We start from the raw sequence: 27,235 nt of genomic DNA, 5'->3' as shown, positions 1-27,235 counted from the left end.
TGACCTCAGAGAAGGCACTCTTAACTAATACTTTAGTCTGCCTTCTTCATATCATAGTAAAAGTGGTGTTTTACAAGGTTAATCTGAGGTGGCCAGTTAGCTCAGTTGGTTAGAGCATGGTGCTAATAAAGAGGTTAATCTGGTATCAGGGTACAGAATGATTTAGAGGGGAAGAGTAAAGCAAGGGAAAATAGTTCTGGCACAAAATTTTAGTATGTCTGAGATATTATAAAGAAATAGAGTAGCTGCAACCCTAGAAGGATGGCCGAGCAAGAGGAAAGGAAAAAAGCCCTTTGGTTCCAGAAAATTTCCTGAAAAAGAGGAAGGCTTACCAAGCCTCAAAGCCACCCAGGCAAAGCATGCACTTTTGGCAAAGAAAGAGCAGAGGAAAGGAAAAGGACCTAGGTTTAAGCGACTGGAATCATTTCTACATGATCCCTGGCGGAGACTAGAAGTGAAACCTCATGCCTTAAAATTGCCAGATAAACATTCCTTGGCTTTTGTTGTACGCATCCAAAGGATTAATGGGGTGAGTTCACTGGTGCAAAAGACCATCACAAGACTTCGCCTAAAGAAAATTTTCAGTGGCGTCTTTGTTAGAGTCACCCCGTAGAGCCTAAAATTGCTGCATATGGTGGAACCTTATGTGACCTGGGGATTTCCAAATCTGAAGTCCGTCTGTGAACTCATCTTGAAACGTGGACAAGCCAAGGTCAAGAATAAGACCATCCCTCTGACAGATAACAGAGTGATCGAAGAGCACCTGTGGAAGTCTGGTGTCATTTACTTGGAAGACCTCATTCATGAAATTGTCTTCCCAGGGAAGCATTTCCAGGGGATCTCATAGTTCTTGCGTCCTTTCCAACTCTCAGTGGCCCGTCATGCTACCAAGAATAAAGTGGGCTTCCTCAAGGAGATAGGCTCACCTGGCTATTGAGGTGAACGCATTAATCAGCTCATCCACCAGCTGAACTAGACCCAGAATATCTGAAACCACAGTGCATTGGGAGCATGTGTTTTTGGGTTTTGGAATTATCAAGTATCTTCAGAGAAGATTATTTTCTGCTCTGTCTTCAAAAATGAAGGGAAGGTCAGGGAAAAGACAGTTGGTTATGCTCATAGCAGGAACCTCTCATCACAGTCCAGTTCCAAGGAAAAATTCCAGTGTTTTCCACTTTGGCTGCTGCCACCTCTGAAATCACATGTCATGGAGAAAGGAATCCTGCTTTGTCAGATCTTGCTTTGTCAGATCTTCATGTTGGTGAATGAATGACTCAAGCATGTGTATGAGGATCCCTAAGACTCCTGCAACGGTGGACCAAGCCCAGGGGCATACTTGAATCTGGGTATTCCCAGGGCTTTGTTTTGAAAAGACTTGAAATACAATTAGAAAGGAGAATGCAAAAAGAAAAAAAAAAAAAGAAATAACTGATAGTATTGATATTTGACAATTGATAGTATGTAGGGGCTGATTAGAAGTAAGAAAAACATAAGGAATAATCACAGATGTTTTTGACATTCCTTCCCTGGAAGATTTGTGGGAAATGATGACACCAATGACAGAAAAATGGAAGTTGGAGAAAGAATTGTTTTTTTGTTGTTGGAGAAGGGGATAGGGGATAAACTCTGTTTTAGATACATTTGGTTTGAGGTGATAGCAAAACCCTCAAGTATAAATGCTATACAGATAGCTGGGAAAGAATGAATAAAACTGGAAATACAGTTTAGATATTAGTTTCATTGAAGTGATAGTTGAAACCATAATTTTATCATTAATCTTAGTGAGAATAAAACAAAGTGAAGGCATCATTATTATTACTTTTTAAATTTACTGAATCTACCTGGAGTTCTTTTAGCTACTTGAAAAAACTTTAGGGGGATAAACTTTCAGTCACTTGAAAAAACTTTTGTAATGCTTGGACTTGGATAAAAATCCTCTAATAAACTCTGAAGAGTGAAGAAAAGATAAGAAATAATATGCTTAAGGTTATACTTTATCAAGGTCATCAATTCAATACACATTTGTATATTAAGAACTCTATAAAGTAATTAATTCCTGTGCGTGTATATTTTAACAATGGGGTGGCCAAATTCCTCTATATCACTTTTGGTGCTGCTTCCATTTTATCAAAGATTCTCATCTATAGTTTTAGGGTAAAATCTAGGTATATCCCAATCATCTCTTTATAACATCAATCATTTTTAAGTCTATGTCCCCTCACTTTTTATGGCTATGCTGAAAATGTAAAATTTACTATTTTCATGCCACCATTTTCTTCCTTATGACATCTCTATGTGACATTCATCTGTGAATTCGAAATCAACATTATTTGCTCACTTTTTCATTTCATAGTATATTTCTTATCATGAAAAAGTCATTTAAAATGTAAAGATTTCAAAAATTAGTTGACATTAACGAAAACTAAAGAACCAACATTCTTTTTCTGCTCACATAGTAAATGTTATGGTTACTTCCCTACATCTGTTTCACCCACACCCCATTATGTGGCAACTATGTGGTTTTGTGGGGTCGCACCTATCAGGTAATCCCACTCTCTTGGTACAGTGATAGGTTCAGGTTAGTCAGACCTAAGTCATCAGAGCATGGCCTGCCCTAGCGGCCACAGGGTTGAATAAAAGGTACTCTAATCAGTGCACAGTTCAGGACTTCTGTTGAATGGATATAAGAGGAGACCAGCTCAGATACGCAAAGGCCCGGATTGTTTTTGTCAGCCATATTATGTCAGTGAAAGAAATTGTTGTTAAGTCAACACCATGGACAGTGAAGCCCAAGTCCAGAATGAAACAGTTTCCTGACAAAACAACTAGTCTGCTGGATCAACCAATCCTGAAATCTTATCTATTTCTGAATTTTCTACTCACATGAGCCAGTAAATTTCCTTATTGTTTGTCTTTCTGTGTTGAATTTTCCTTTATATATTACTGTAGGTATCCTAAGAGGTAGAGCTTTCTTTCTCTATTGGTAAGCTAACTGTTGTTACAGGGAAAAGCCCTACATACGCCATCTTTACACCTCTGTACTCAGCAATTCCTTCTTGACTAAACTACTCATGGCAGTTGCACAAGGCTTTGAAATTGAGCCTTATTTATCCACTGCTTACATGCAAGGAGTGTCTGTTATCATTTTCATAGACTTTCTTACAAATGAGCTCATTTCCTTAGGGGTGTTATGATCTTCTGGCATTTCCAAACTTTGCTGTTGTTTCTCGAAGGAAAATGATGTTGTTGAGCCTGCCAGAATATCCCCACTTTCAATCTGTTTTACAAACATTTCCATTTTTTAATTCATTGATCAGCACATTTTTAAAAAGTCTTAAAATATCTTACAGAAAGAAAAATATACATTTTAAAAGACGTAAACAAAGAAAAAAGGCAATAGAATGTTTTTTGTAATGTTGGTTCCTTGTAAAACAGATGCCTAACTGATCCTCTATTTGTGCTGTCCCATAGTAATTTCTTTCAAGGTAGAAATGTTCTATATTCACACCGTACAAAATGGTAGCTGCTGGCCACATATAGCTATTGAGCACTTGAAATGTGACTAGTGTAACTAAGGAACTAAATTTTTAATGTTAATCTTAATTAATATAATAAACTAATGTAAATTTAAATTCAAATAGCCACATCTGGCTAGTGTTACCATATTAGATAACACAGCAGTAGATCAACCTTAGAATATTATAGGGTTAAATAGAACAAATGGCAAAAGAATGCTTTAGCCTAACAAGTGTATTTTTATAGTCTTATCTTATCCTTGGGATGAGGTTCAACATTTATTTAATTAGTTTCTTTTTTTAAGAGATGGAGTCTCAACTCACCATGTTGCCCAGGCTGGACTCGAGTGATCTTCCTGCCTCAGCTTCCCAAGTATCCGGGACTCCAGGTGGGCAGTGTACCCAGTTTATTTAATGAGATTTTATTCAGTTAAATCAAATTGAGACTACTGGATTTTTTTTTTTTGAGGCAGGGTCTCACTCTGTTGCTCAAGCTCAAGTATAGTAGCATGTTCATAGCTCACTGTAACCTTATCTGGGCTAGAGGGATCCTCCTGCCTCAGCTTCCCAAGTAGCTAGGACCACAGGTATGCATCACCACACTCCTGAAGTACTGGGATTATGGGTGTGAGCCACTGTGCTTTGCTTTATTGGATTATTGTGTGGATTCTTCTCTCCCCCTAATTCATCACAGCTAACTGGTCACCAAGTCTTATTCATCCTACCTCTTAAATATATCTTAAAGATATCCCCTCCTTTCCATCTCCCTTACCACTGTTTAGGTCTTGTTTGACTTTTATTATTTTAATAGCTCCCTAATTTTTCTCTTTATTACCACTCTTGCTTCTTTCTATTTTACTTCCTACCTGTGCATTGAGTGACCTTCCTAAAAACAATCTCACCATATCACTTCCCTGCTATAGAATACACTTTCCACTAAAAACGTGGACCATGATTAGCCTTATAGGCATCACTTTGAGCTCATTAGAAATGCAGAATCTCAGGCTTCATCCCAAACTAAATTTGAATCTGCACTTTAATGGGATCTACAAAGGCAATGTTTATGTGCATCCGAGTTTGAGAAGCACTGTTGCAGGATGAAGCCCAAACTCCTTAGCGTATCTTGGAGAGTCTACATTATTTGGTCCAGCTCAGTTTCCAGCCTCATCTCCAGCATCTGCCCTTTCTGAACCTCTTAAAACCTACACTCAAAGTCAAACAAAATAATGTGTAATTCTGTGTATCCATCTTTGTCTAAATAACCTTTCTTCCAGGTCATCAAGACCCAACTGAAAACTTATCTTCTACATTTCTTTGCAAGAGTCAAGTATATCCTCTTTGTACTTCCATAGACTTTTATAGATACTGCTCTTATAGCACGTAACACAATAGATTGTAAGTATTTGTGTGTCTCTTTATACTAGACTGTGAACTTTTTGAGGAGAGGCATTATTTCTTATACAGTTGTGTTGTTCTCAATAGTTTCCAATACATGCTTGCTAGATGAATGATATGTTTCAAAAGTGCATATTAGATAATGGTAGTATTTCATAGAATCATTACATTTGAAAGTTAAAAAGAATCTTACTGATCACCTTGTGAAAGATTTTTATTTTACAAGTACAAGAGGAAAACTGAAGCCTCCAAAGTTGAATGACTTTTCCAAAATTATTGGCATGGTAACATTTTCTCAATATGCACTAGGCACCCCATAAAATATGCAGCTAATAAACATGGGACACTTATTTTTCTCTCTCTAGTATTGAGTTGAATTAAATTTCCCTCTACTAGTAAGGTAAAGACTTTAATAAACGGGTTATTCTTGATTTCTTCTGCTAATCCTTTCTTCACCTTTTCCTTGTGGAAAATGACAGGGCTCTTTTCTATCTTCCTTTCAGTTAATGTTATATGATGCTAATCAGAAAGATAGTGAAGTAATTAGGGATGCAGTGCCATCAGTACACAGCTGATAGTAAGCTTTGCATCTCCTTTCATCAGATCTAGGATGTGGTTTCTTGAATTTCACAGTGTCTGGCAGAGCAAAGAATATGGAGGAAAGCAGTTGGATCAGGCACCATCTAGATAAGACTAAAGCAATCCTCCTATGTAGAGGGAGATATTTGAAGTATACAGCAGCCAGTGACATTATGGAAAATAAATCCACCCTTTGTCTCACCCACCCTTTGTCTCTGAAAGCCACGATTTTGTGGGAAATCTTGGATTGCAGGTTATTCCTAATTTCTTAGATTTTGGCCAAAACTTCTATAGTCACCTTCTACATGCTTTAAAATAAATAGATATTATCTTTTCTTCCATTTGGGAAGCTTGCTATGATTTTATCTTCTTGCACTATATTTCACACTTATGTTGATGACTTCTACATCAATTATAATACTTGTCTTACACATCCCTGAGCAGTTTGATCCATTTTTTTTTTTGCCACGAATCTTAATTAGAGATGGGCTTGGTATTTGTTTTAGTTATTTCTGGGTTCCAGCTGTGGTCAAAATCTTGTTCGAGGGGAGAATATAATATAATCAGAGTGATTTATTCTTTTCCATCGCAGAATCCATTAACTTAATTTTGACCAACACTTATTAAATGCCTAACATGTATGATTGCAATTACAGGATGGTTATGATAGGCCTTCACTTTAGGAACATGGTTTAAATTTTAAAGGTTTCCTATATCCATTACATATTGCACCTCTGAGCCTAATTCATGTTACACTAAATTTAGCATGACCGTATAATGTCAGGTGCAAACAGGGATACTTTGGGTACTGAAAGGAGTTGTAATTTATCATACCTGATCAACAGGTTAAACAAGGACTGTCCTGGGAAAACTGGAACAATGTCAGGCAAACTGGAACATATGGTCACCTTAATTAAATATCACTTTCTGTTATACTTGTATTTTCACGTTTGTAAGTATGATAGTAATTAGGGAGCACACTGGGTTAAATATAACTATTTTATGATGCCTATTATATGTCAGGTATTACAATAAATGTGTGGTCAGATTTTAGTTAGGGAAACAGAGTACGTACATATAATCATATTAAGCAAATATGTATAGTGGAATGAATACTGGACAGAGAGTCAGGAGACCTAGATTAAAAAATTAGCCTTGAAATTCAATCACTCTCTTTGCTCAAATCATTTAACCTCTCTGAGGCTCAGTCTTCTTACCTGTAAAATGGAAGGATATTAATTCTTCATAGGATAGTGAGAGAAGATGGTAAAAAATGTGAAGCTGAGAGTGGCGGCCCTTCCCTGTAGTACTCACTACTTGGGATGCTGAAGGCAGGAGGATCACTTGAGCCCAGGAGTTCGACATCAGTGTGGGCAACATAGTGAGACTCTGTCCCTGAAAATAAAATGAGAAAGCACCTAACATAGTATCTGTCAAATAATGAATGCTTGATAAAAGGTTATCTGAGTTTGCTGATATTCCAGTTTAATGAAAGGCAACCAGAATGGAAGTTAGAGACTTATTCTCTTTGTAAAAACTTTAATTATAATGTTAGCAGCTGTTGTTATTTAATTGGTATTCAATGTCTAGATCTATTTGCTTATTAGGGGTTTTAAATTTATTTCTGATCACATAAAATTCACCTTTTTAAGTTCTGTAAGTGGTCAGAGTTGTAATTAAGATAAAGATGTAATTAAGAAAAGAGTAACATCAGTTATGCCTACATGTCCCAACCTCTAACATTGTGGTATTTCACATTACAGATGTGCTTATCAATTGCTAGGAGGCAGCAAAATAGAAACATTATGATGATATAAATGAAAGACAATTAGAATATTATTTTCCCAGGTCCTTTTAATATAAATAGCTCTATGAGTTTTATGACATAATAATTAACAAATAACCTCCTATATTGTTAAATACACAAAGAATAATAAAGCTTATCTAGACTAACATCCACTAAATTTTTCATTACTTCTTGGCCTTGAATTCCAATAATTAAATTGTACTAATATCTAGCTTATTTTCCAGGAACAAACAATGTATTCTTTCTCTGATGCTGTGCTCTTTGGTCATCACTAATATAATACTATTATTTTAAAATGAAATTATGGTCCTATAACCAGTAGCCATGTACTTTGAGTTGCTTCTACAATAATGCTGATTAACCTGGGATGAACCAGTCATATTCTTCCCCCCAATTCCTGGTCAAGAAACAACATGTTGTCATCTGACAACTGGCAAAGATTAACAGTCAGCTGTGGCCACTGCACTGACTGACTCACTCAGGGATTTAAATCATGACCTTGGCCTCATTATCATGCTGTTATAATCTACTGAGCAAAACGGCTACAAAAATAAATTCTGAAAACAGGAAGTAAAAAATTCTGCTATTTGTGTCTTCTAGACACAAAGCCCAGTGTATCTTATGTCCTTTGAGTAATTCTATTAGCAGGTGTTTTAGACATGGATGAACTGAAGGCAGGCTATCCTCCTGAATATCAAAGCCAACCATGTCAGTTCTCTGGCTAAAAAATCTTCACTGCCTGTGTAATGATTATAAGACAAGTGCAAATTCTTTAGCATAGCATATAAAGTTGTAGCATAATCTTGCCATAATTTATTTCTCTAGCTTTATTTTTTGCTACAATTTCCTGCCTCCCTTTCTTCATAAGTACCCTTTCTTCATATTTCATACTTCATAATCATAAGTGTTTTTCCCATTATTTTGTGACTGCTCATGTATTCAGTATATATTTATTAAGCCCCTATAATGTATGAGACACTCTGATAGGCCCTAGGGAAACTGGAGTGAAAGGTACATTCCTTGATCTTAAAGAATTCATGGTCCAGTTGAGGAGACAGACAAGGAAATAAACAGCTACAACACACTGTGACAAGTGCTATCTGTGAGCAAAGTATGAACAATGGTAAAAGAGCCTGTGGCAAACAGGTAGAAGGAGGAAAAAGGGAAGGATGAACATATGGTGAAGACAATGAAGAAGTTAACTGACTGAAAAGAAGGTTAAGGGAGAGAGAGTAGAAAGGTGATCTAAGCTGAGGGAATATTAAATCATAGAGATGAGAAACTTTGCATATTCAGTAAAGCACAAGTAGAGCGTCATGGCTGAAGAGGGAGATGCGTTTATAGGCTAGGTTGGAGGCAAGGCTAGAGAAGCAGACAAGAGCTGAATGCTAAAGAATTCTGTTTAGCTTGCAAACAGTTTAGATCTTACTTCTTTGCACCCACTTTTCCCTCTTTTGAGGATGCCTTTTCCCTTTCTCCTATCCAACTTAAACCAGTAATAATGACAAATCCTCTTCCCAGAAATTCATTGAACAAATATTTCTTGGAACACCTACCATGTGCTGTGTACTGTTTTAGGTGCTTGGGATACATGAGTAAAATTCCTGCTCTGTCCTTGTGCTTATATTCTAGTAGGGGGAAATAGATGATCAATGGTAAACATAATAAACTGGTATATTATTTACTTTGAAGTAAAAATATAGTTGTCAGAGAGTGGCAAGTGCTATGGAAAAAAAAAGTAGGGTAGGGTAAAGGAGATTTCAGTGACAGGGAAGGTGTGGGGCAGGCTAGAGTATTAAATAGATAGAAAATTGAGCAAAAATTTGAAGAAGAGGAGTTAGCCAAGCGAATATCTTAGTGAAGCATGTTCTAGGCAGAGGAACAACCCGAAAGAAGCCTAAAAGAAAGCAGAGATCATGTGGGAGTTGTAAGCCCAAAAGGAGTTTAACTCTTACGAATAAAGTAGGAAGCCACCTCAGGATTTTGACCAGTGGAGTGTTATGATCTGACTAATGTTTTAGGAGGCTTGCTCTTGCTTTTTTTTGAGATAGGATCTCACTCTGTTCCTGGGCTAGAGTACAGTGTTGTCATCACAGTTCACTGCAACCTCAAATTCCTGGGCTCAAGGGATCCTCCTGCCTCAGCCTCCCAAATAGCTGGGACTACAGGTGCAGGCCACCATGCCTGGCTCATTTTTCTATGTAGACACGAGGTCTCACTATGATGCTCAGGCTGTTCTCAAACTCTAGGCATCAAGTGATCCTTCTGCCTCAGCCTCCCAAAGAGTAAGGATTACAGGCATGAGCCACTGTGCCTGGCCTAGGCTTGACCTTAATGCTGTGCTGAGAAAAGCTTATAGAACCACAAGCATAGAAACACAGAAATCTGTTAGGAAAAACTGTAGAAATGCCAACCATGTAAATATATTTGTGTGTAGTAGGAATGCTGCAAAGATTCTCAGCATTGTGAAGCAGCCACCTTTGTTAGCAAAGTACTAAGTCCTCAGTAAACTCTAGTGAGGTGACTATTTCAGTTTATGACTTTAGATATATTTCACAGATTACAAGTAGCCCCTATTCACATGTAAAAATGGAAGTTCATAAACTCATAGGCTTCACAAGCCTATAGGACTGCAGAAAGGACTTGCATTTTGGGATTAGTTTACGACCTGTAAAGACTTTGAAAATTCAGTGATGAAGATGGCCAGTTACTTCTAAAGTTAAACATGATACTGTAGTTTTGACTCAACTTCAAATGTGTTCATACACTGAGGGACATGCCCAAGAAAAATATAATGCCATACAGGACACAGTGAGATGTGATAAACATTTTAAGGAAGACACCAAACCAGAACAAAGAAAACAGAACACCTCTAAGATCCATATTGTAGAAGGACCAAAAGATAGAGATCTTGTGAAGATATTTTACTTTCTTTAGTTCTGAGCCTAGCAATGTTATGTTAAATTGGGGCAAGTATTTTGAAAAGTAGCTATTTAGGCTAAAGCCCATTGAAAAATTCAATATATGTTCAATCTATATGACATACAAATACTGTGACAAATTTGTATTTCATAAAATTATGTGAATAACCATGGAAGATAATTTTAATATACTACCACTCCTAAGAATTCTCTTTAATAGGAAAAAGACATTTAGTTGTAGTAGACTATAAAAACGAAACACAGTAAGCCCACTCACTTCTGCTTCAATCCTATAAAAAGTCAGGTGTCCCAGTGATAGGGCTCATGCTCGTTATATTTCATTAGCTGGCACTGTCTCCAGGCAGGTGAGAGGCAGAGGGCAGAGAGGGGAGGGCTGTAGGGAGAAACAGCCTTAGGTGCCCAGCATGCTATGTGACTGGTAGAAAACAGTGCAGGGCCCAGGAGGTGACCTTTTACTGTAAAGGAAGCCAAAATTGTCCAATTTGGACAAATACTTTTAAGTTCACATTTTATATACTCAAAATAACTGAGCTATTTTAACATTGAAGTTTCAACCTCAAAGCAGTGTGTGTATTCTGGCTTCTGGTTCTACTTCGGTTGATGGCTGGGGGTGGGAGGTGGTATTATTTTCAAATTTGGCTCAGAAATAGTTGAATAAGGTAGAGTTTTCCATTTATTCCTTTTGATTATTTTTAGTTCTGCTCTCCTCTCATTTAAAGGGGCACTTAGTGTATTTTAGTAACACTAGGGTTTCCTAAGGTAAAGTTGAAGATATCTGTATTTACTGGTACCTGTCATTGCATATGAGAGGAAAGTGTGGATAGTAAAATTCAACATTTCAATTTTAGGTAAAAAATGTGGTTGTCTTTAGAAGTGTTCTTTTTGCTTGTTTTCTACTTCTTAGTTGTGATTATTTTTTCCTCCTCCATTATCTATTTTGCAATGCACATGGTGTAATTCTCAACCTTTACTTTACATTAGTCACTTGAAGAACTTTCAAACTACATCCACAACCAGGGTCCTAACCCCAGAGACTGATTCATTTGATCTAGGCTTGGGCCCAGGTAGTATTTTAAAAAAGTAACCCAGGTAATTTTAATGTTGAGCTAGGGTCAAAAATCATTATGGTTCAAATTGGAGTAAAAATATCTAGGTTCTATTAATAGTTTCAGCTCTGCAGTTTACTAGCTGGCTGTTCTTTCTCTTGGATTTCCTACAGGATAATGAGTTGGATTAGAGATTTATAAAAATTCTTTAACTCTAAAATGCAATTCAATAAATTAGGATTCATATGATCTCACCTGGTTTGCTTAGCTCCAAAGAGATGAAAACCCAATTATTTGGAGTATGAGTCTGGTCTGAAACAGGTAAGTAATAATAATTATAATGATAATAAAAGCACTTGAGTAAACTTTTTCCTCTTCCCAATTACAAGGCATGGGAGAAAAGAAAAATAGAAATTTAAGCTTAGAAATCACAAGAGACTTCTGGGGCTGCTTTCTCTGTCTCCAGCTCTCTTAAATTGGGAACTAGTCATAGATGGTACCTGGGGAACAGAGGGAGGAGGGAGAGAGCTTACTACACACCAAGAAGGTAAATATAATACAAACCCCAAAGGCTTTACATTACTCATCAGACTGTAATCTGGCTTGGTACTAAACAGCCTGAGAGTGGAAGGCCCGGTAGGGGTGTGTACACAGCCGCCCCCCTCTCCAACTCTGTCACCGCAGTGCTTGTCCAGAGAGCCCGTTAGAAGTCGTGATCCCAGGCGATCCACCCCCAGCTCTGGCCGTCCGGGCCTCACCTCTTCGCCCCCTGCCCGCTCCCGTCCCGCCGCGACCCGGAGAGTTGTCTGGGCAGCGCCCAGCCCCACGCAGAGCCGAAGCCGGCGGCGGCTACCTCTGTTCTCCAGGAGCTGGTTTTAAGTCTACCCTCGTCCTCTTTCGCTGAGTCCATCTTTGTGCTTCGAAAATCAGACTCTGACTCTAACCCGATCTCCTTGATTCTCTGCCTCTTCTTTCTAGACTAGAGTGAGCGCCAAAAAGGACCTAACAGACGGAACCCCTTGGCCCAGGCGGATAGTTCTCTGGATGATACTTAGTCCTTTCACCCTTACCGCCTCTCGTAGTCTTTTCATTTTCACACCTCTTCCCGTGCAAGCCTAACTCTCAGTCTCTCTTCCGTCCTCCCCTCAGCACTTCTCCGCACATTCTCTGCCACCAGCACGGTCTTCCAGAACTTCCTCACTCCGGGGCCCCTAGCCCGGTCCCAGCCCGCAGGACCACCTGCGCTCCCCACTCGCTCACACCCCCCTTTCCCCTCAGATAAAAATTTGAGGCCCCTCTACGCTCTTCCCCTTCCTGGACCCCCATCCCTGACCTCCCCCAGGGGACCCCGCCCCCAGGCTCACGTCCTCTTCCCCGGACCCCTGCCTGCCCAGCGTGCGTGCACACTCTCACCTCGGGGCCTGACCCCCCCCACAGCCGGTGCCCCCCCTCCCCGTCACACACCTTTGTCTCCAGACCTGACACTGGCGCTTCACCACTCTCACAAGCTCCCCGCCCCGCCCCCAATACCTCAGGCGCCCCTACACTTACTCCTTTACCTCCCCCCCGCCACACCTGGCATTCCCCCCCCTTTCCCGACTCCCGACCCCTCGGGCGCCCCCTCACACGCTCACATTCTCCACACCTTCGTCCCTGAAAACTCGGGCGCCCCTCCCCCCCCGCTTACATTTCCCCACGCCCCGCCCGGCCCCAGCCCTTACACCGTGCTCGGGAGGGGCGCCCGCCGTGCCGGCCTGGGCAGCTGGGAGGTGACGCGGTCCCCGCGGGAAGAGCCGGGGAGGCGGAGGGGCGGAGAAGGCGCGGGCGGCGGCACCGAGCGGCGGCGGCGGCGGCGGCGCGGGGAGCGCCAACTCCATGGACCCTAGGGGCGGCGGCGGCGGCGGCTGAGCGACCCCGGGCGGGCGCGTGCTGAGGAGGGGCCGGTGCCCGACCCTGCTACGGGTCAGAGCTCGCTTGGATTCGGGCGTTGGCAGCCTAGAGGCCCTGGCCCCGGGGCTCTCCGCCACTAGTCCCTGTCATTCCTTCCCGGCTTTCGCTTCCCCACTCTAGCCCCGGGTGGGGGTGGGGGCGGGGTCTCCCGCGGCAGTCTCCGGCCCCGCGACCCTCTTCCGGGGTTCTCCATCCGCCGCGCGCGGGAGCCCCGTGACGCGTCAGCTGGCGGGACTGCCGAGCTGCTTGTCTGGGAAATCGTCCCTGCTTCCCCACTATCCTCCCCGTTCCCGCCTGGGTGCCCCTCCGGCCAGCTGGACGCCGCCTCCAGGCGCTCCAAGCGAGTTCCCGGGACTCCTCCGGGGGCCTGGCTCGCAGGCACCCCTTTCTCCTCAGAGGCGGCGCGCGCCCCCACCCCCGCCGGGCACACTCGCGCCCCGGCCCGCGCGCCGCCCTCCCGCCTGCTCCCTCCAGTCACCCCACCCTTAGCTGTCCCCGCCACCTTACTCCACCACCCTCCCCCGCCGCTCCGCGCACTCCGCGTCCCGGCCTTCAGCTCCTCTCTCCCCCTAACCGCTCACTTGCCAGCCCTTCGCCCCCGGGAAGAAAAAACATTTCCCGGAGCGCACTCCTCAGCCCTCCCTCCCCCCGCTCTCGCCCTCCCCTCCCCCCGCTCTTTCTTGGGGGAGGGGGGCTGTCGCCTCGGATTGAAGGCCATTGATTTGTATGTATTTGTCCCAGCGCCGGAGGCTGCCCCAGCCGCCCGCGCCGGTGCCACCGCTGCCAGTGGAGTTGCCTCCCTGCTTCCCTAGGGTGGTTCGGCTCCACCAAACATGTCGGCTCCTGTCGGGCCCCGGGGCCGTCCGGCTCCCACCCCGGCGGCCTGTCAGCCGCCCCTGCAGCCCGAAATGCCGGACCTCAGCCACCTCACGGAGGAGGAGAGGAAAATCATACTGGCCGTCATGGACCGGCAGAAGAAAGAAGAGGAGAAGGAGCAGTCCGTGCTCAAGTAAGGACACGGCTCCATATTCCCGCCTCTCTCCCTGCCCTCCGCCCCCTCGGCCGCTGCCTTGCGGCCGCCTGCCCACCCCGAATCGCCGCCCTCCCTCTCCGCCGGCGGCGCCAGGGCCACGAGGGCTGCGGCCAGCGCCGGCCGCCGGGACTGTTTTCTGGGGGTTTGAGCGCGGGGGTGTGTGTCAGGGAGGGAGGGCGCCCAGGCCGGCTGAGGTGAGGATGGCGAACCTTTGGTCGGTGTAATTTCCCCCGGCGCCCCCCGGGCTTTCCCCGAGGGTCAGCTCGGATCCGGGACCCCGGCGGGGCTGGGGCTGAACCCAGGGTCTGCGCGTCCCTTCTCTTTTCCCTCCGCCCTCATGCGGAGGCAGTGACTGGGGCAAGGAATCCAATATGGCCGTGCACAGGTGCTCCCTGGCCGGACCTGGGCGAAGGCGCGCCGGCCCGGGTTGCGGACGCCGCCAGGGGCTCCTAGTGCGGCGCCTCCGCAGGCAGGCTCTTCCCTCAACGCTGGGAAGAGCAGAGCTGCCCACGGTCGCCGCGGGCAGGCGGGCGGCGGCACGGGCGAGGGGCCTAAGCTCTGTCGCGTCTCGGGTGGGTGTGCGGCCGCCGCCATCTTCCAGCCCCTCCCCCTAGCGCGTGCTAACACCCTGCACTCTGCCGCTCTTCCTGTTTGCAACTATAATAGTAAATCTGTTTAATCCTGAAGAGACTCCGGTTCCCATCATTACTGCAGTTTGGGATCCTCCCTACCTTGTGAAGTTCTACTATTCGTGCTCACAGTCTAGGCAGCTGGGGTTTTTCCAAGGGTGGGAGGAGTGAAAGCAGCACCCAGGCATCGGTTTAGCGCCTGTTTAACTTCAGCACCAGGGAACTGTCCAGACATGGTTTTATTTAGCTTAGAAGATCCTTTTCTCGTCAGTATAGCAAAGAGATTTGTTTCTACAGGTTTGCTTTTAAACATTTTATGGTTACTTCATTTTTCAGTTAGTACGTGAAAGAGATTGTGCAGAAGATGTATAACCTTTTTGTTTTTCCAACTAAACTTTTTTCTGTTTACTTGAAATGAGTTATTCACTGAGAGATTAACTTGTTACAGTTTATATTGCAAAGGTGGGGACAGTTCTTTTGCATATCATCAAATATACTTTTCCTATATTTTCCGCAGAAGTACACAATTGAGAGTGTAGAGTTCCTCTATGAAGGAACTAACAGACTGACCTCTACTCAAGTAAATTTTAAAAACAGGTTGTTGAATTTAGTAGTCTTTCATGCACTTATAAGGAAACAGTTTTCTCTGTCTATAGGTATATATTTTCATATTTTAATGAAAAACACTACTTTAAATAATTTATGGTGACAAACATATCAAATATCTATAAATCTTAGAGAACTATACTACTTCTCACAAAATATTGAAGGATTAAAATGGCAAATGTATTCCTGACATAGTAACTGAAATTAAGAATTTCTTCTTCAAAACTAATTTCTAGGTTTGAATACTTATTTGGGAATGTTATTTACTAACAGACTTGAGGTATGAAAAAAATTAAGAGATTTAAGCAGTTTATTCTAACTAATGGAGGGAGAAAGCATTATCTTAAAAAGCTTTTTGAGCATACTCCTAACTTTGCTTAACTTTATTATATATAATAACAATGCCAAGCTTTTGATGACTTACAGTTTGATATTTACACATATGAATTTATACTTTTTACTATAATTGCTAAATCGGTATTGCCAAAATGATGCTCAAATAAATTGTAGTTTTATTTCTTTGACCTACATATTTAAGTATAATTTTTTTAATAGCATGTTAATCATAGTGTTTATTGGGTAGTTCACTATAGTTATATAGTTTATAAATAGATTATAGTAAATATAGTCTATTTACTGTTGTACTATATGGAAATTTAAATAGAAACTTTAACTATTGAATTAGGATTACTTGAACAGTATATTTTATTAGGAAAATGTAAAAGGGTTTTTCAGGTAGCTTCATGTGTATATATTACATCTATATGTAAACATATAATATTTTTATATTTATATTTGCATAGGTTAGGTAGAAACAATATTTTTAAACATTGATTCATGTTTCTAAAGATTACATTGATGAAAAGTATATATCCAGATTTTTTAAAATATTTATTTGCATTTCTCCCTAACTTAGTCTTAGAAAGGAGTCTTACCTCAAAAATGGCCTACATGGTTTCAGAATTATTTTTATATTCACTCTAACAAGAAGTTATATGGAGGTTAAAACATAATATATTTGGAAATTTAGTTTTAGATGTTCTTTAAAATTTTTTAATAACATAAGAGTAGGCAAGGAAAATGAGGAAAAGAGTAGACTTTATAATAGGATTATAGTAATGGGAGACAAACGATTTGAAGAATTTGATAGTTTATTAAATAATATTATGTTATCAGTAATGTTATTAAATGACAAATATATAAGAAAAGATAATACTAATATTCTTCAACAATTACTACTTCCCATAAAGTTTTAGGGCCCATTTCTCTGTTTATGACTGTGCTATCCTTTGTTTCTCTTTGGTGATGTCCATTTAATTGCATGTTAACTTCTATTCCGAGAGAGGATCATGGGTAGAGAGAAATAAATCGAAATTTAAATTCATGTCTGCTGCCTTTTAACAACTGTGTTAATAAGTTTGATGTGTGAAAAAGTTGAAACCATTGGATGAAAATACTTTTGCATGGTCTGTGAGTTTCAGTGTTTATATTAAGTATTCATGCAAAGTGGAGTGCGTATGCTCAATAGCAACACAAGATGATATATTGGGATATAGGAAGAAAATATTAAAACATATTTCTATTTATAGAAAATGAAAGAAATTAAACTTTATTAATATTTAATATATAGATCAACAATACTACAGTGCACATAATTTATAAATAAATATGCATATATTAAAAGTTTCATGCCTGAGATATTTTTAATGAGAGCTATCAAAACAGAGTGAACCACTAATCTCTCTCCTTAGGAGCCTGGACAGTGAAAAACTATTTATACTTAATTATTAATAATTTCTTCAAAGCCAGCTGAACATCCACATAGTCAGGAAGTCTTCTGTCATCATCAACTAATACCATTTTACATGTGAGTGGGATACTATAATTTTGGAAGCATTTTTATATCTCATTAGATATACCTGATCAGTAATTAATTTTTTTATCCTTATGTGAATTTCTGTAGCAGTTTTAATTTGGGTAATTCAGTCTATCAGTAAAATTTATAAAGTCATTTTGCTGATTGTTGTTTTTAAGCCTTATCTCTCAAGACTGTAAACTTCTTGAGGGCAAGAATCAAAATTTACTCTTTTTTTTAGTTTATGTTTTGCACCTGCATATAATAGATAACTAATAAATAATGTTGATTTCAATTGTGGTAATGTTAATGAGGTAGTTTATCAATTCTGTGTGACTTTTTTTTTTTTTTTTGAGACAGAGTCTCGCTCTGTTGCCCAGGCTAGATAGAGTGAGTGCCGTGGCATCAGCCTAGCTCACGGCAACCTCAAACTCCTGGCCTTAAGCGATCCTCCTGCCTCAGCCTCCCAAGTAGCTGGGACTACAGGCATGTGCCACTGTGCCCGGCTAATTTTTTCTTTTCTTTTTTTTTTTTTTGAGACAGAGTCTTGCTCTGTTGCCCGGGCTAGAGTGAATGCCGTGGCGTCAGCCTAGCTCACAGCAACCTCAAACTCCTGGGCTTAAGCAATCCTACTGCCTCAGCCTCCCGAGTAGCTGGGACTACAGGCATGCGCCACCATGCCCGGCTAATTTTTTCTATATATATTTTTAGTTGTCCAGATAATTTTTATTTCTATTTTTAGTAGAGACGGGGTCTCGCTCAGGCTGGTCTCGAACTCCTGAGCTCAAGCGATCCACCTGCCTCGGCCTCCCAGAGTGCTAGGATTACAGGCGTGAGCCACCGCGCCCGGCCTAATTTTTTTTTCTATATATATTTTTAGTTGGCCAGATAATTTCTTTCTATTTTTTTAGTAGAGACGGGGTCTCGCTGTTGCTCAGGCTGGTCTCGAACTCCTGAGCTCCAGCGATCCGCCCACCTCGGCCTCCCAGAGTGCTAGGATTACAGGCGTGAGTCACCGTGCCCGGCTTGTGTGACATATTTTGAAAGAAAAACATACTTTATTAAAAGTTGAGTTTCTAGTGGGTTTTTGTGTGTGTATTGTATTGTGAAAAAATACATGAGGAAAGCAAACCCATTGAAATCAATAAAACGCATTCATTTAGTAAATATTTATTGAGTTTCTACTACGTACATATAAACTGTTTTTATACTACAAATTAAAAATTGTATGTTTCTTGATGTATATATTAACTTTTCATTCTCAGTTTAGAGTTTTTGTTAAAGGGGATAATTTGCTCCCCAAATAAAGGAAGGTGTTAAGTACAAATTTCCATGATAGATTAAGCTAACAATTAGTTTATATTAATACATAGATGAACAGTTCTAAATTTTTTTAATAATTCGATTTTAAAAGTAGTTTCCAAAGTCAGTTTATAAAATTATTTATTTAACATGTTTTATACACACACACACACACACACACACACACAGAGTACAAAATTTCTTAGCTACCTATTTCCCCCACCCAGAAGCAACTACTGTTACCAGTATATTGTATACTCCTTCAGAAATAGTCTGTGCATAAGAATAGATATCCAATATTGTATGTTCTTGTATGTGTATGTGTGTGCACACACATGTATGAATATATGGATGTAAACATATAAACATAAATGTGGCCTGCGGTGTGCTTTTTAGAAGATCAGTTCCACATCTGTTAATGTATAACCGCTTCATTCACTTTAATGGCTGTATCCTATCCCATTTGATGAATGTTCTGTAATTTCTTTAGTATCATATTTATGGATATTTCAGTTGTTTCTGTTTTGTCATTAGAAACAATACTGTGATAAATATCTTTGTACAAATATCATTTCCCACATGTATGAATAATGGACAAATTCTTGGAAAGAAAATTGTTGGGTCAAAGGGTTGGTATATTTTACATTTTAATAAATATTGCCAAATTTATCTTTGTAGAGGAAGTATGTGTAAGTGGCATGTATTAAGAGGAGATTTTTCAACATCCTTGCCATCTAAGTGTGTGATAATCTTTGCCAATTTTTCAGTGAAAAATATGCTAGTGTAGACTTAATTTGCAATTTTCTTATTGGTGAGATTGAGAGCTTTTTACATTTGTTTAGAGCCATTTGTATTTCCTTTTTGGTTAGTAATTTTTAGTGGTTTGTAGAAGCTCTTTATATGTTACTTGATTTAGAATCTTGCTTGTGCCTTTTTTACTGGTCAGGATTTTGAAACAATGTATTTATTATATCATTTATTATATTTTTGTTTTATGGTTTTTGGATTTGTGATCTACTTAGAATGGCCTTCTCCATTTTAATGTTCAAAAAATACCTACCATATTTTCTTCTTACCTGGCATGTCAGATAAATGATGCAATTGAATCATGAATACTTTTCAACAAAAGTGATTATTGTACATGTAGATCAACATTGCCAGAATGTGACTTTTTTGGATTCAAAATGCATTCTGAAAAATTAATTGACATTTCATGAGAAAGTACTTAATACATTCTTTATATATACAGTATATTTTAAAGTAAATAAGGACAATTAAATATCTTTTTTTTGATGATACATTTTGATAAAGCACTAATTACACTGTGTGATGAAGAAAGAGGTAGTGGAAGCAAGTGTGATGGACCAGATGAATTTGGAAGTGAAAACTTGCTTTACTAATTAATAAGTGTAGTATTTTGCTTATATTGTTAAACTCTTTGAGTTTCCTCATTTATACTGACTAATAACACCTATCTTGAAGGATTGTTGTGATCATTATAGACTAAGTGTCCTGGCACAAGTAGTTGTTTAAGTGATTGTTACTGTTACCTGATTATAGACAGCACTCTTTTAACTTTAATATTATCATAGTGTTCCTGGGCGACATCATCTTCTCACTTTCTAAACACTGAGCGATTTTTTTCCCCTTGTCTACTAGAAAGCCAAAATATGTCCAGATGGCTTTTTAATGACTTCATTATTTGTCTAGAAGACTAGGGATGGGGAGAAAAGAGGGTAAGGACTTGGGAGCAGTTTCCTCAGCACAAACCATTCTTAGGGAGTCTCATAACTAAGGCATAGCAATAAAAAAAAATACTGACACCAAATTATTAGTTACTGGCATAATATTGATTGTCACAGGTCAATGTGAGGGGACTAATTTGTGGAAACTACTTCGTAATTGTCCTTGCAAAGATTTGGCTGGGATCAATTTTTTACTCTATCATTGAACCAAAATATGTATTTACTTATATGTCTTATACATATCATATCTGAGAACCTAGAGAACATTATTAGGTTAAGCTAATTCTGAAGATATGCTCATCTTCACATTGCCCCTCAGATATACTCAAGCTTTGTGTGACTGTCTCTTTCTTGTCCTTCTGGCCTTAACTTCAGATTTGCATCTTTAGAGAGCTCTTTTCTGACCATGCTTTCTTAAGTAGGCTTTCTCTTTTATTTATCGTAGCATCTTTTATATTTCCCTAATTATGCTTATCAAAATTACAGTGATTTATTTATTTGTTTATGTTCAGTCTACCCTGCTAGATTATAAACTCCAAGAGAGCACATGCGATGTCTGTCTTGTTCATTAGTTCAGACTCACCTTCTGATTTATTAATAATATAATGCCTTACACATAGCATACTCAAAAATATTAGTTGGGTGAATGAAAGAAACATTAGGAATGAAATACTACGTTCACTTAGGTGGTGGTTACTTTTAAGGTGAAAGGCAATAATCCAAAAGAGAAAGGTGTGCTTATGTAGTAGTGCCTTTATTTTTGAAATCAAATGTAATTTTTAGACATTACCCAACTTTGCTTATTTTACCTGGAAGCAAATTGTAGTATTTGTGTATGATTGCAACTCATCTTTCTTTTGGACTAAGACCATTTCTTTTTTTACCAGAAACTATAACAACCTTGTGATATTATATCATTTTTAAATTTAAAGAATTTTAGGAATTAAGGAATATTTTGCATTAAAAATGTTTACTTTCACAGCATTTAAAAATTTCTTTTGTGTTTAGCAGAGCTGAGTGATAAGTAATGCACAGAATGCTTTTGATAGAAATAGTTCATGTCCTCTGGGGGTAGACGGTCTAAGGCCAACCATAATCATGTGAACACATAAAAATGTGAAGTATCATGAAAAAAATACTGTAAAGGTGTTTTTAGTACATTTTAACTATAGTAAAAATATGTCAGGCTAATCTTATGAGTACTTTGTTGTCTCTGTGGTATCGTATGACAGTGTGAGACAGTTTATCCTGTTAAAATCTCTGGAATATCCTAGATATTAAAGATTTTTGTATTCTCTAGTCACCTAATGAAATGAAAATATCTCTGGGTGTTGAAATACTTTTAACCATTATCAGCTAACCCTTAAGGAGGTCATTGTAAGAAGCATGATAAACCACAATTAAAATATTGCATGGTGAGTACTAGGAGACCACTGTGCACAGTGTAGCATAGGTATATTCATGCAAGCCAGAGCACCTGATCCAGTCTTGGGAAGATTACATCTGGACTGAGTCTCAAAGGATGAGTAGATATTAGCTGGGCAGATAAAGATGTTCCAAGCAAAAATCCTAAAACTCCCAAGTTACCCTTTCCCTCAAAACCCTTCATTTGTAAAAGAGAGGCAGGGCATGGTCAAGAAACTCATTTGAAGTGGTTCAGAATACCATAGGGTTTAAATGGAGGCAAGTCAGTAGAGGATACCGGAGAGGTGGCAAGGGTTAGAGCTTAAGAAACCTTATGTGCTATTCTTTGAATTTGGATTTAATCCTGAAGGCAATAGGAAGCCATGAAGACATTTTAAGCATGACACAAATGTAATCAGAATTTTGTTGAAAAAAGGGCACTCTTACATTATAATGTATTGATGAGAAGGTGTAATAATAGAGACAAGGGCACTGGTTAGGAGATTCTTATAGTAATCCAGGTGATAAATGATGAAGATATGAAATAAGGCAGTGGGGGTGGAGAGTCAAGACAGATTTTTGAAAAATTTAGGCCCCCAAATCGCCAGGGTTTGACCACTGTGTGTAAAGGGTCAGGTAAGCTCTTAAGCCTGACTTGCTTAACTAACTTGCTTAACCACTTGCTCAACTAACTACTATACAAAATATATATCTATGTGTGTCTGCTCATCTCACTGATGGTTAGCTCTGTGAATTCATCTGGTTTCAGGACCAGTGTTCTCTTGTAGGAGTAGTTGTGAAGTGGCTTTTTAAAATTTTTTTAGTTATTCTAGAGAATTTCATAACATGAATATGAGTACTAGAAGTGACTACAACTTGGGATATAGTGGGGTGAGTGGCAAATAATAGAGCTATAGTAAAACAGGCAAACAGGGAAAGAAAAAGAGAGGACAAAGAAAAAGGGGGAGAAAGGGAATGACTAATGATCTTTGAATCCATCCATAATTAGAAGGAACCCTATTTAATAGCTTGTAAAGTGTTTTCTACTGGATATATTTATACCGTGTGATTTTTTTCATAACTCTTGATCTGTCATCCTTTTACTGAACATTCCTTACTCCCATTGATAACTTAGTGAATTTCTCACCCTCTGGTTTTGTTTGATTCTTTGAGTATTTTAAACTATCACACAATCTTTGTTTTATATGTTAGGCTTAACTAGGACAAATTTCCTTCCCTGTATGTATTCCTGCATCACCTCTAAGGGAATTTTGGAAATGTGAGTGTATTTTAGGAAAATATAGAGAGGAGATTAGTTATGGGAATGAAATGTCAAAGTTGTGAAGATTCTGTACCTCTTTATATTGGTTTATTGAACTATTGCAGGAGTTTAGAAAGTGTTTGTATTATGAAAGGGAGATAAATTTTATTGTGTTTTGTGATGAGAAGTTCGATAAATAGGATTGGATGCAGGGTTATGGAAAAGGAAAAGTTAAGAAATGGTTTAGACCCAGGAGTGACACAATATTATTTTGCCTGCTTTCTTTCTAGTACTTGTACATACAAAATTGAAGGCAACTAGATAGTCTAAATTAGTTACCTGGCCAAGAAGTAACAACTTTTATGCAGTTTATGTATTATGAACATTTATTATATCTATATTATATATACCTGTCAAAAGCACTGATTTGTATTTTGCATAGAACATAGTGCTAGCTAAATGCTTTTTAAAAGGCATCTAGAATCAACAACTTACATAGATTAATAGTTTATACATTATAAACATTTAGTAGTTTTATGTAACACACATATAATTTGGTAGACTCTGCTAAAAAAGAGGGTCTGGGTAAATACTCTTTTAGGCACAAGAGGAAGATGGAATTCTCTATGCCCTTCAGCACTTTTTCTTCCAACTAAGCTTATGTTCAGCTGGAAGGGGAAAATAGATTGGCAGATCCTTGTATCCCGTAACTAGGATTCCAGGCTACTAAAGCTGGGAAAAAAGAATTCACTAAATAAACATTATAGCTAGATAGCAGAGTAACCGCAGTGGTATTTAGTGCATTGGTATTGTTTAGTTGACAGATGGAGATGATGCCCCACATCCATCTTGTTTTGTTGGTTTTTGAGGTGTCTGTTATCATTTTTTAATAGTTTGCTTCCCAGGCATATAGATGAAAAATCTGTTTTATCACACATAATTCTTTTTAACCAAAAGCTGTCTTTAGCCTGAAAGAATTAATTAATGCTTTCATTAGCACAATTTTTTTGTGTGTCAAAAATGAATTTTGTGGTGGAGATGGCTAAGTGTTCGTCAAAGCTTTGTATTCCTCTTTCATAGAGACGTTGCTTGGCAGCAGCTGCTTGGCCTTGGACTACCTTTTCCAGCTCCCCTTGTATCTAGATGGGTCGATGTAATTGAGTTTTGGCTGATGACTACCCTCCCCCACACCCATTAGACTTTGCATGAATAAGAGATATACTTAACTCTTTGTTAAGTCACTGTGATTTTGGGGGTGTATCTACTACTGTGGCTTATATCACCTTAATTAATACAAATTCTCTTATTATTTTCTGTTATTTATTTGACTTTGGAAAAAGCTTTTAAAGTCGTATCTGTGTACTGGTTGGCTCCAGAAGTACTTTGATGATGCTGAATTTTCTTACTGTAGGTTGATCTCTCTTCAGTGATCATCTGCTCTAAGCTAACCTAAGTCTTAACTCAGCTGTAAGAGTCTTAAAAACAGAATTTATCAGGAAGGGTCTTTTCCATCTGATTGGTGACAAATGGGCTGTACATTGTCTTGTCTTAGTCTGTTTGGGCTGCTGTAACAGACTACTATAAACTGAAGGGCTTAGGAAGAACAGAAATTCATTTTCACAGTTCTGAAGGCTGGGAAGTCCAAGATCAAGGTGGTGGCAGATTCGGTCTCTGGTGAGGGCCCTTTTCCTAGTTCATAGGTGGCTGTCTTTTGGCTATAGCCTCACATGGTGGAAGAGAAAAGGAGCTCTCTGGTGTTTCTTTTATAAGGGCAGTAATCTCATTCATGAGGGCAGACCTCTGCCTCCCGCAAAGGCTCTGCCTCCCGCAAAGGCTCTGCCTCCAAATACTATCACATTGGGAGAATAGATTTCAACATATGAATTCTGAGGGGACACAAACAGTTTATAACATACTCCAGCTGGGGATTTGTTGTTGAAAGTACATATACTAAATATTGACAGAGATATTTGCTTTGGAAGCAGACTTAATGGTGAGACAGAAAAATTTGCAATTCTAAGGATCCATTTTAGGACAAATTAAAGCCTCATGTAAGAAATTCAGCAGGGTTGTTTTTTTTTGGTTTTTTTTGTTTTTTTTTTTTTGAGATAGGGTCTCACTCCACTGCCCTGGGTAGAGTGCAGTGGCATCATCATAGCTCACTGCAACCTCAAACTCCTGGGCCCATGTGATCCTCCTGCCTCAGCCTCCCAAGTAGCTGGGACTACAGGTTTGTGCTGCCATGCCCAACTGACTTTTCTATTTTTTGTAGAGCTGGGGTCTTATTCTTGTTCAGGCTGGTCTCGAACTCCTGAGCTCAAGCAATCCTCCCACCTCAGCCTCCCAGAATGCTAGGATTACAGGTGTGAGCCACCATTCCTGTTCAGTTTAGCAGGTTTAATGCTAATGATTAAACTCCATCTCCAAATAAAAGTTAGAAAGGTTTACAGAAAGTAAAGGTGAATTTTATGTGACTAGAGGGAGATGCAATTGGATGTTGTTGAATTTTATCACTGCATATTATATATTTTTCCACTTACTCTTCCAAATCTATTCTGCTTTTTTTGTATTCTGCTGTGTACTGTGGGAGGCTGACCTCTATGGATTGCACCAGGGGGGCTCCTTTATTCTCTGGTTGCCAGTTAGGTTCTGTCAATGTGAGACACTGGCAGATTGAAGGGAAGGAAGAGAATGAGGTCAGATTATTTGTTCCCAGGCCTCCTCCATACAAGGTGTTGGCAGTTGGCTGTGTCTCTGTGCTAAAAACCACAGGTGGACCTCTTCGTATAGCTACTCTCTTCTGGTTTTGGAAATTCCTTTCCAGTATTACTAGCCAGAGGTACCATACCACCCCCGTCTTAGTTTCCTGAATCCCTAGCCATACTTCTGTAAAATAATCCCTTTATTAAACTCTCCTTAGTTCTCAGTTTGAATATGCAGTCTGGTTCAGTAAAACATTATTGGGATTGTGGGTGTGACTGGAGCATGATTTTAGATATTCAGGATCCAATTCACCCCATAGGCTCTTCAGTACAACCACAGTACTCTTCTTATTGGTTCCTCTATACATCATTTTCTTTCATTCTTTGATTATGTACATGGCCTTACTGTTTACCTGATGAGTTCTTTTGTGTGCAGCTCCATTCCTGTGATGAGATTCTCTTTTTGATGCATTTTCTCCAGTTGGGGGTGTCTTCTCTCAACTTTCATAGCATTTTGTATATACTTACTTTAATGTTTCTGATATTCAATCACAGTTACTAATCTCTGTGTTTTCCTTAGGATGTCTGGTTTCTTTGACGTTATGGACCAAGTTTTAATCATTTTTTTAATGCTCAGGATAGCACCAGGCACATAGTTGTCAGTCAATAAACATTTGTTAAATAAAACCTGGTGGTGATGGGGGTCATCCTAATTTCCTTCCTCTCTTTCAGCCCTCAAATATAATCAATTACACAATCTTCTTAGTTGTGTCTCTTAAATAGTTTTGTAATTAGTCTCCTCACCATCTTCATTGTCATTGCCTTGTTTCATGCCTTTATTATATTTTGCTTAATTACTCTATTCATTCCTACACACATCTTCTTTGCTTTCATATTCACCTCCTCTGATTCAATCTCCATAATACTTCAACTCTCTAAGACACAAACATTTTTTAAAATCCTTAGTATTCTTCAGTCCCTTCCCATTTCCTTTAGTATTATATAAAGTCCAAACCTCTAGCATGTCATCTAAGGCCCTTTGTGATGTTTTATCAGTCATTATCTCCTGGTAGTCTTTCATGGGCATCACCTGATTTGATTGTATCAAACTATTTGAAATGAGTTCTCTAATTTTAAAAAAATTTTTGCTTGTATAGTTTAGCATATACTGTTTTCTTTGCCTAGAAGCCCTACCCACTCTTCTTTCTGGCTGACTCCTAATTCTCAGCGGAGTCATCTCAGGTTTCCAACCTGTTAAAAACTGGGGTAGGTGACTCTCTTATGATCCCATAACTCTTACTACATACCTCTATCATAGCTCCTACCGCATTAATATTAATAGCTAACATTTTTGAATACAGAGTGGATGTCTGCTAATACCTCAAGAAATGTTTATCTTTGGGACTTGATGGTCATATTTGCAAGAAGTTTCATTGTTACTTCTCTTGGGCATAAGAGCTATTG

The 27,235-nt window shown here is 39.4% G+C and overlaps 1 protein-coding gene and 1 pseudogene across 22 annotated transcripts in view; both read left to right on the top strand.

Annotated features, from left to right (window-relative positions):
* Positions 1–246: 246 nt before the first annotated feature.
* On the top strand, positions 247–976 carry LOC123645224 (annotated as a pseudogene).
* Positions 977–13,788: 12,812 nt separating this feature from the next.
* RIMS2 (regulating synaptic membrane exocytosis 2) overlaps positions 13,789–27,235 on the top strand; it is a 637,809-nt gene continuing 624,362 nt past the window's right edge. For 20 of the 22 annotated variants that reach the window (XM_045561882.1, XM_045561865.1, XM_045561872.1 and 17 more), the window contains exon 1: positions 14,032–14,243. In XM_045561882.1, coding sequence (XP_045417838.1) covers positions 14,068–14,243 — 176 coding nt within the window. In that variant the 5' untranslated portion in view covers positions 14,032–14,067. Of the gene's footprint in view, positions 14,244–27,235 lie in introns of all 22 variants that reach the window. The other 2 variants (XM_045561860.1, XM_045561877.1) reach the window with 2 other exon arrangements.

This window comes from Lemur catta, chromosome 9 (genome assembly GCF_020740605.2).
Source record: "Lemur catta isolate mLemCat1 chromosome 9, mLemCat1.pri, whole genome shotgun sequence".
Lineage (NCBI taxonomy): Eukaryota > Metazoa > Chordata > Mammalia > Primates > Lemuridae > Lemur > Lemur catta.
The sequence above is the reverse complement of the archived record's forward strand: the minus strand, read 5'-3'. Positions and strand labels throughout refer to the sequence as shown.